Source organism: Diceros bicornis, chromosome 16 (assembly GCF_020826845.1).
Source record: "Diceros bicornis minor isolate mBicDic1 chromosome 16, mDicBic1.mat.cur, whole genome shotgun sequence".
Classification (NCBI taxonomy): domain Eukaryota; kingdom Metazoa; phylum Chordata; class Mammalia; order Perissodactyla; family Rhinocerotidae; genus Diceros; species Diceros bicornis.
Genome location: NC_080755.1, coordinates 36631950 through 36642273, shown reverse-complemented (window position 1 = coordinate 36642273; position 10324 = coordinate 36631950). Strand labels below are relative to the sequence as shown.

The window sequence follows — 10324 nt, the reverse complement described above, 5'->3', positions numbered from 1 at the left end:
GCAATAAACTAGGGTAAACGCGGAACCACTTCAACAAAGAATCATTCTGAAGTAAACACCGCCGCTTGTACAGAATGGTCTGCGTTTCCCAGGGCAGGAACTTGTTTGAGGCTGTGTTTTGGGTGGCAAAAAGGTGGTTACCTAGCAACAACCCCTCCTCCCAAGTCTCTGCTGCAAGAGTGGTATTGCTCACGTCAGCGAATTGATTACTCGTTTGCTGGATCTAAAGAGAACTATGTAATAAGGTGGGAGGGTGTGACTCTCAATCATAAGAAATTTAACGGTTTTTCTTCTGTGTTGGGTCAGCTTCCCACTCCTCATCTGGTGCTGCTAGAAGTTTGTCTAAAGAGGTTGGGTAATTAATAATATGCTATTCATCAAATGAAAATGAGGGAAACCTCTGACATTTTAATTAATAACATTGGTTTTCAGTTTGCTTTTAAAGCGAGCAATGAAATAGTTACTATGTCCACAATACCATTGATTCTGGGCAAGAGGTAATCTTATCACAATATGTCCTTAGAAATGAGACAGCCCCTGGTGGGGTGGCATTCTGTAGAAACAGAGTTTAAACAATCTAGACAGGTTTTAGATGACAGCATTTTACCACCTGAAAGTAAAATTAATGAGATGCTAATTTATATAGAACATACACATAAGGTACTTATGTTTACAACAACTGAGGTTAACCATATGTTAGCAATAACTTAGCTAGAAAACACACATTTTTAGTAAGCCTCACCTCATATATTTTGTCTACCTGTGATACACATCACAAATAAATACCACTCTCTCTTTTATCTAATGGATGTTTATTCCTAGGAACAATCCCACCAGATGCATGCACAACTGAGGAAGCAAGTAATCTGAATGAAGTAGAAAGATAAGGACACAAAACACAGACTCTGCCAATGGAAAAATTAAATGCAGGACATTGTTTGTGTGTTTACATAGCACAATGATAGAAGTTTAAGAAAAATCTTTTAGAAGAATGTTAAAATACCAAGTATGTGGGAGTAAATAGAAAGGGGAAGAAAAGAAACTTTGGTTGATAAAATTTTCCATGAGGCAAAAGACGGAAGCCAATTTCTCCACCAACACAGTCCTGACGCTCAGAGTGGCTTCTTGCCAATGTGCAGGAACCTGTCACTTGTACAGTAGCTTTCTGAGACTCAGCCAGTGCCCCCGCCTCCCCCAGCCCAGCACAGACTGACTGTCATTTGCTCACTAAGCTCCAGAGCAAAGGAATTCTTTTTGGAGCAATAATTGACAGTTGGAGTTACAGCCTGAGTTCTCTCCTTTGGAAAATTGCTAAACACTTGTTTTACAAAGGTACACTCTTCAGATTAATCAGATTCTGACATCATATTTTTCCTAGTTCCTCAACCCCAGGAATATCATCAGTTCACAAAAAACTAAGTTTTCCTTTGAAAATAATCAATAATTATCAATGTCATTTTAGATTTTGGTCTGATTCTTGTAACTATTTTACACAAACCTATTAGGAGTCAGGGCTTTTAACTAGAAATGTGATTCCAGAAGCAGACTCATTATATGCAAAAGTCATAACTGAGAGTGAGTCTGAATACAGAAGGGATTACGCCCATCTGTTCCTAAGTACTTTGGTCAAATGTCAGATATTAAAGGGAAGGGAGCGGACAGACAGATGGAGCAAAAATATCAGCAAAATGTTTAAACTAATAATGCATGAGAAAATAAGTAATTATAATGGGAAAACTGTTGTCTTATTTCAAATGGATCAATGTGCAGTGAATTTTTTTCTAACATAGGTATAATACATCGAAGAAAAATTTAGAAAGCCAGAAATATATTCTCGCATTTTACAATGGGTCATTTAATGCAGAAATTTCTCTCTTCTTACTCTACCCGTGAATCACCTCTGTAAATCGCATTATTCTGATAACGCACAGACACATTTTTACTGATCTTGATGGTCAGGAGATTTCACATTAGGAAGTGACAGCGATGAGTTTCGGGGTTCATCTCCATGTGCCTCTGAGCCCCCGCAAAACAGCAAAGCTACTCTCCAGTAGTCCAACAGTTAAAATAATTGATGAGTGTGTGTTGAATCCTCAGGAGAGAAGGGAGGAAGAAAAAAGCAAGGGGAGAGGAGAGGCTTGCAGGGAAGAGGGGAGGGGGGCAAGTGCTGATTTCAACCCTCTAGCGTCAGGATTGCGTCAATTCGGGTTTCAGCCACGTCTAGAGTCTAGGAGACGAGCTTCTCAGAAGAGCCAAAACAGGAACAGGGTGGCAAATCAGTGCGCTAGGGCGAGTGGACCTCCCTCTTTGCCTCCTCCCCGCTCCAGGCACAGGTCCCCTGGGCTCTGCGCTGTTGTTTTCAGCACTCGGGAAAGCCGGCGCTTCAGATCCAGGCAAGTGAACCAAGCCGGGGAGTTTTCCGTTCAGCACCTCGGACAGAACACGCAGCAAAAAATGGCTCCGATCACTCCCAGCCGGGAAGAATTTGGTAAGCAAGTTACTCAACTTATAACTGCGTTTGTTCCTTGAATACTCCGGGGTGGACTGTGTTTTTTCCGCGGGATTTTGAATATAGATTTCCTAGGTAGTTAATCTGTAAGGAAAATGAGAACAGTAAATGGACAATCGTGGCTTATCTCTGTTGTTTCTCCCTTCCTTGGTATCTTTCTCCTTAAAATTGCCTTCTGCTAGGGGGATTTTACATCCAAGAAGTTCCTAAACGTTCAGGTAGCTCTGTAAAACGCAGCACGTGCTGAGTAAAGGAAAAGGGGTCTGTTGTTTACTTGTCATTAATTCTGTAGGTGATTTTTATCTGTAGGTAATTCTGTATTTAACTTATTAGGGAACGCCAAATGTTTCTGTGATTACATGAGAGTTTGATCTTGGTATAAAACAACTTATATATTGGGGGTTTGGGATGTATGTTTTATTAGAGTGTATCATAAGGATGTTTTTCTTGTATCCTTGAAATATGCTGCTGGTGAAAGACACAGAATCCTACGTTGCTAGGCTTAAAGGGATATTGGAAATGAACTAGCTTAGCCCATTTCATGTCAAAGGTGAGGTAACCAAAGCCTAGAGAGATGAGGGAAGTGTTGCAAGTCAAACAGTTTGCTAAAAGCTACTGGAAACTAGAATTAGGACTCCTATTTTCCAGTTCAATTTCCCTTTTCCTATACCAAATTTTTGGCACCATTGCTCTCCTTCTCTCTTTGAGTAAATAAAATCAGATGTACTTCTTCAAATAAAGAAGTAGTATTTTTAGGTCTCACTATACTCCAAAGGCAAGAGATCAGAGTTTTACTTACTTTACAAGTATTCAAAAAAAAAAATCAAGGAATTTTATAGAAGTTTGTGAATAAGGAATGGTATCTATAAGTGCATGATAATTATTATTAAATTGAGTGAAATGACTGAGATCTTTGCTCTCAAAAGCTTAAGATCTTATCAGTAGAGAATACATAGGGAGTAGTTGAGTCTTTCCATGTTATAGAGAATATTTTGCCATTTGACATAAATATTAAACAGAAACAATTTGTGATATTATTTTCAGAAATGAGTTTCACAGCCTTCCATTTGAGTGATTGAGTTTATATTGTTGTGATGTTTATTCCCAATTTCTTATTTGAAAATCAGAAATTTTCTAATACTGAGGCATTTTCAGACTGTGCTAGTGAAAAATATCTTGTAGCTTGGGCCATCAGTCTATTTTTAAAACTCATTTTCTATTGCTTTTATTGTTCTTCTTGCATTGGCTAAAGAATTGCCTTAGTTCATGACTTTGCTTTTGCTCCATGGCTTGGATTATCAGAGAGTCCAGGAGGGGATTTTTTTTTCCCCCACAAAGACTTGAATAGAAGGAAAACTGAAAAGCTGATACTAAGTTTAGCTGATTATCTTTAGCTCTTGCCTTATTGTTTTTCGATAGCATTCACTGCTTTTTCTATTTGGGGAATTCAAAGGTTTATTTTTCATCTCTATATGATTCAGCTTCTTGATATAATTAAATTACAGAATTTTTTCTTGTCGTTTTATTTTATTTTTTTTGCCTTTTTAAAATCTTCTTAGATACTTCTGCTCTTATTTGCCATTTCTTAATCTTATATTCTTTGAGTTCAGTTTTGTGATTACGAGGTAGATAGGCAGAAGACTTGGGGGGATGGGGAAGGGGAGTAACAAAAGATTGTTCTTCTAGGGGTTATTTAAACAAGATTTAACCCTTTCCTGACTGGGACTTTTAACTTTATTATTTACTATTTGGGATAAAAAAAAAAACAGATTGGAATGAAACTAAATGCAGGTGATATTACATTAGTTATATTTATTTTGATTATATTAAACATTGACTCAATTGATGCACTGTGTTCAGATATAGCAATACTGCTTTTACTTACAGTGTTACTAATCATTTGCTGAAGAAATATGCTTACATATGGAACATGGTAAGCTTTATTCATAATCAATGTTACCTAATGTCAGTAATTTAATGTGCCCTCGTTCAAGGAAAGAATGCCAATTTCACTTTGATTACCATTTGCCATACGGAAATGTGCTAGGAATATATTAGGTATGGATAAAATTGAACTCTAAATTATCTATACTCACTCTTCTCATTACATATGTAGGAATGATGATTAACTTATAACCATTGTTTGGTTTTTATCCTACTTAGGTGGAATTAATTTGTACTTTAGATAATTCAATGTTGTTTGAGGAATTTTAGGTGGGTATACAAGGAGTTTATAGTGTTATAAGTTGTATAACGTTAACATCCGGGTGTTCATCTCTTTTTGTTCTTTTTTCCCCTAATAAATGTACATTTCTTTTACTACCATTTCATAATTTGGATGGAAATTACTAATGTTTGTGACAATGGCAGATAATGTTCCACTATTTCTTAAAATTACCCAAACCACTGAGTCCCTAGATGTTTGCTGCTTGAATCCTGGATAAATAAAGAACTACTAAGAATACAGAATCTCTCAGTATTTGAAGAATGTGCATTTAGAGTTTTATAGTCAGTAAGAATTGATGCTTCTGGAAAGCCTCAAAATGTCAATGAACACGTAATGAAATTAGTACTGACCTATCATGCTGTAGTTGACGCACATTGTCTGAGAAAACAGAGGTAGGTCAGGGTCGTTTAACATCCCCCCATCCCCGATCCAGGCCCAGTTTCATCTTTTCATTTTATTTATGAAAAACTACTGAAATAAAGAAGTTTTCATCATACTGTATATTTTTTATGTGTGTCACCCAGGGGATATGTTTATTCTTGAAGGTGATGTGAAATTTGGACATAACTCATACCCAGACCAGTCAGAAAGTAATTCACTCTGTGCAACCCACAGCAATTGCCAGCTCTAGTATGCTTTTCAAATAGGTTCATATCTCCAACTCTGCTCCTTTAATGTATGTTATTGGTCATTTGATTTTTCAGATGAAATCCCCACAGTGGTGGGGATCTTCAGTGCATTTGGCCTGGTCTTCACAGTCTCTCTGTTTGCATGGATCTGCTGTCAGAGAAAATCATCGAAGTCTAACAAGACTCCTCCATATAAATTTGTGCATGTGCTAAAGGGAGTTGATATTTACCCTGAAAACCTAAACAGCAAAAAGAAGTTTGGAGCAGATGACAAAAATGAAGTAAAGAATAACCCAGCTGTGCCAAAGAATTCATTGCACCTCGACCTTGAGAAGAGAGATCTCAATGGCAATTTTCCCAAAACAAATGTCAAAGCTGGCAGCGCCTCTGATCTGGAGAATGTGACCCCAAAGCTCTTTTCAGAAGGGGGAAAAGAAGCAATTTCCCCTGATAGCTTAAAGTCTAGCACTTCCCTTTCTTCAGAAGAAAAACAAGAGCAGCTGGGAAACCTCTTCTTTTCCTTAGAGTACAACTTTGAGAAGAAAGCATTCGTGGTAAATATCAAGGAAGCCCGTGGCTTGCCGGCCATGGATGAGCAATCGATGACCTCTGACCCATACATCAAAATGACGATCCTCCCAGAGAAGAAGCATAAAGTGAAAACCAGAGTTCTGAGGAAGACCTTGGATCCAGCTTTTGATGAGACCTTTACATTCTATGGGATCCCCTACACTCAGATCCAAGAGTTGGCCTTGCACTTCACAGTCTTGAGTTTTGACAGGTTTTCAAGAGATGATATCATTGGAGAAGTCCTTATTCCTCTTGCAGGCATTGAATTAACTGGTGGAAAAACGTTAATGAACAGAGAGATTATCAAGAGAAATGTTAGGGTAATTCCTTTTTAGTGCTTAAAGTATTTATAAACAATCTTTTATGTAGCTTTTCTGTATCTAGGGGATTTTCATTAAAATGATAAATTTTGTACATATCATCTTTACTATGTTTAATTATTATTAATCATAATCAAATGGGGAGCAAGGGAGTAGAGTAGATGAAAGGAAATAAATCTCAGAACTGAAATGCTTAATGTATTTTAGTAGTATAAAATAAATAGGCATCCTTTATGGATATTTAAATACCATGTATATAAATATTTTTGTTAATTTCTATCATAAGTATTTTGAATGACTGCCACTTAAACTAAAATGCAGGCAAATGTTTCTTATTCATAAGCAAGTTAACAAAGATGTTTCAAGGTCAGCATAATTGAATCTGAAATCGAAATTTAAAATTAAATCAATTCACCCTGAGGATTTGGAAGTTGTATTGACTTTTCATAGAATTGCTTTTCAAGGAGGAGACATCACATTATTTTGAATAATAAATGTCCATCTTTATGTTGTACAATAGGAAGTGAGTTATTCTGCCTTTGTAGTTATAGTATTGCTGTAGTTCTTGGATTATTAGAAAATGATAAGTCATCCATTAATCAAATTTAATCCTATCTTCACTTTAAATACAGAACTCAGTTGATTCCAATGGTACTATTTCAGAGTAGCTTTGTCTATAAGGCATAACTTTATAGAATACCGTAAAGCTCATTTTGACCGTATACTCACCTTTGTCTCTTTGTTGAAATTAATGAAAGTCACAGGCCAGAAACATTAAGTAGCTTGTTTGAAACACCTGGCTGCTTAGTGGCACAGTGAGAATAAAGATCTGTTCCCTACTCTTGTTGTTCTTAAGGCACGTATTCATACAGTTACCCCATGTCAGCTTTTGTAAAAATATGTATTGAAGTTTTAGGATCTCTGGTCAGCTATCATTCTTGGTTATAATCAAGCCCTAAGTTTACATTTTGTTACTTTCAGTTAAAATTTGTACTATAAGTTCTTGGTCATCTTACCTAATGTCTTTAAAGTACAGATACAGTAAAAACTAAGTAGCAAACAAAGAAAGATCCTATAATCTTGTCCAAAAACAAAGCATTAAAAATTGAGTCAATTCTCTCCAATACTTAATTCATTTCTTGGATTAAATGAAGACTTTGGGTGGGGGCTGGGGTCACAAAATTTTAACTCCATCAGCCCTCTGTGCCAGGAGAGTAGTGGAAGTCAGAATAAATTTCAGTTGGTCTGAGTTCAAATTCCAATATCAGTGTTAAAGAATTTGAAATCAAATCAAACGAGTCATTTTGACCTATAAAGATCCATTCAAATGATTAGAAAATTTTTATTACTATTAATAACTTCAAAAAGTAGAGATTTAATTAAAAAGCAAAAGCTAAAATACCTCTGTGTAGGCTGCACTCTAAATATCCTCTTAAATGTTTGTAGTAGTGGGTGTGGCTAACTCATTACAAATTTTAACGTTCTGTAGTACCTAAAAGGACCACAAGATGGCAGGCAATTGTTTTTAGGAGGTAATGGTACCGACAAAAGCTTATAGTTGTTCTTGGATTCCTTAGGATATTAAAATAAAAATAAGTGAGAAAATTACATTTAAGTAACTATATGATTATATTGATTTAAAATGTAACGTCAAGTACAACTTTTAAAACTAAAAAATAATAAAAATATTTATACCACATCTCTCTTTGTTTAGAAGTCTTCAGGACGGGGTGAGTTACTGATCTCTCTCTGCTATCAGTCTGCCACAAACACCCTCACTGTGGTCGTTTTAAAAGCTCGACATCTGCCTAAATCTGATGTGTCTGGACTTTCAGGTAAGAATGCTTCAGAAAAACTCGGGCTCAGTGTATAAGTGAGTAATACATTGGGCAAAATAGTTAACAGCTAACATAATCATGATTTTCATTTACCTTTTATTCACAATCACAAGTGATGTGATTGTTTTTCTGTTTCTCATTTAATAAAATATTAACGGGAGCAATGCCATTAGCAAGAAGAAGAAAACTACATAGTTCTAAGATCTTAGCCAAAGCTAGTACATGGTAGGTGTCCGACTGGATGGGGTTGAAGCAGAAAGTAGTGATAAATGCAGAAGTGAGAGGCCATTGCCAAAAATACAGCAATGGAAGTAAAGTTAAGGTTTGGGAGAAGAGTTCTTAATTTTAGTATTTTAAATGAGCCTGCCTACCCTTACACTGTGATTATGTTTTATTATATTTCCTTTAATTCCGTATGTATCTGCTTTAAGAATTAGCTTTTAGTTTTGTGACTAATGTTATTAAAAAAAAATAATACCTTGTTATATAGCATGATGAGAAATAACACACGACCTGTGGGTTTAAATGGTCTGAGTTCAAATCCCAACCGTTCCATTTCTTAGCATAGTAACCTTGGGTATGTTTCTTAAACTCTATACAAACTGAAAGTAACAATACTTATGTTGATGAGGATTGTGAGGACTAGAAAGATATACTTCATTAAATATCTAGTTTTATTATTATAACTCGATAATGGAAGTTGAACACATGGTGTTAAAGGTTTAGCATAGGAAGCTAAAATTAACTTATATGCTGCAACCAGAAAAATAGCAAAAAATAATGTAATTAAATATGTGATCAAGTGGCATGATCCTAAAATCCATACACTATAGGAGACATAGGGAAGGTCAACACTGGGAAACAGGAAGCAAATCCAGCAGATGATTAAAGAAGCACAGAAAAGTTAAAGCCAAAAAAGGCATTGCCGTTGTGATTCTAAATGCCTATTCAACAGAAAACCCAGCCCAAGCACAGAGAGGTAGAGAGACACATCCAAAGTCATACAACTTAGTAAGGTTAGATGTTGTCTAACGTTAGTAATCAGAATGGGTCATTAGAATCTTCTATTTTCTTCCCCTTTATGTTATCTCTTCCTCCTGCCATTATAGCTCCTTTGCCATCCTCTGGCTTAGAGCTGTTTTCTCTTATGTTGCACATTCTTACTTATTTTCAATTTGTTGACAATAGAGAAGCCAAGCTTTATCCATATTTTCACTTTGTTCTGACTTGTTTTCACTGTAATCACATTTTATTGGCATGCAGAAATCTCTAAGGGCACCGTTATCTTGAGATCAGCTCCTCAGCCAGCTTCTGTCCTTGTAATGTCTGTTGTTTATCATCGCAGATCCCTATGTTAAAGTGAACCTGTACCATGCCAAAAAGAGAATCTCCAAAAAGAAGACTCATGTGAAGAAATGCACCCCCAACGCAGTGTTCAATGAACTGTTTGTCTTTGATATTCCTTGTGAGGGTCTTGAAGAGATAAGCGTTGAGTTTCTGGTTTTGGATTCCGAAAGGGGATCCCGAAATGAGGTGATTGGGCGGTTGGTCCTGGGAGCAGCAGCAGAAGGAACCGGTGGAGAGCACTGGAAGGAGATCTGTGACTATCCCAGGAGACAAATCGCCAAGTGGCATATGCTCTGTGATGGGTAGCATCCTAGCCATGAGTTGGAACTTAATAATTTTTACCAGGCAAGGAGCAATTTTCTTTCTTTCCAATATGTGTTTGCAAGCTTGTGACAGCAAGCTACTTTTTTTTGTTAGAAATGGATTGAATTAGCAGACCAGAAAGTAACTGTAAATGTGTATCATGACAATTTCCCCCTTTATGAGAGAAGTTGGATGAATTTTCATAAGATATTTGATTTTCCTTGCAGGTTACCAGTGATATAAATAAGGGTAACCAAGCATTTTATAAACACTGCACTGCAATGCCCGGTTATGGAGGTGGTTTAAGTGATGACGATCTCATTGGAATATGTCTTTGGAAGTCAAAGTGAGTGTTAGGATTTAGAAATGAAAAAGCTGCCCTCTCTTATGAAAATTCATCCATTTTTCTTCAAATGGGGACGTCTATTTTTCTTTAAATCCAAAGATAAAGAAGTGTTCTCTAGTTTGTTTCTATTAATCATGTCATGTGCAAATGGTTGTCCTGCATATAAAAGTATATGGTCATTTCTTTTTGGTTTGTAATTATTTGATACAATTTTATCATAAGAGGAGTAACAGGT

General features: G+C 36.3%; 1 protein-coding gene across 1 annotated transcript; it reads left to right on the top strand.

Annotated features, from left to right (window-relative positions):
* Window positions 1–2359: 2359 nt before the first annotated feature.
* Window positions 2360–9909, top strand: SYT4 (synaptotagmin 4). Its single transcript, XM_058556565.1, has 4 exons — window positions 2360–2488; window positions 5441–6255; window positions 7970–8090; window positions 9439–9909. Exons 1-4 carry the CDS (start codon window positions 2455–2457, stop codon window positions 9744–9746), a joined length of 1278 nt encoding a protein of 425 aa, XP_058412548.1. The 5' UTR covers window positions 2360–2454; the 3' UTR covers window positions 9747–9909.
* Window positions 9910–10324: the final 415 nt, after the last annotated feature.

Coding starts and splice junctions, on each gene's coding strand:
- SYT4 (XM_058556565.1), top strand. CDS start 2,455: ATGGCTCCGATCACTCCCAGCCGGGAAGAATTTG. Junction 2,489..5,440: donor TCCCAGCCGGGAAGAATTTG/GTAAGCAAGTTA, acceptor TTGATTTTTCAG/ATGAAATCCCCACAGTGGTG. Junction 8,091..9,438: donor TGATGTGTCTGGACTTTCAG/GTAAGAATGCTT, acceptor TTATCATCGCAG/ATCCCTATGTTAAAGTGAAC.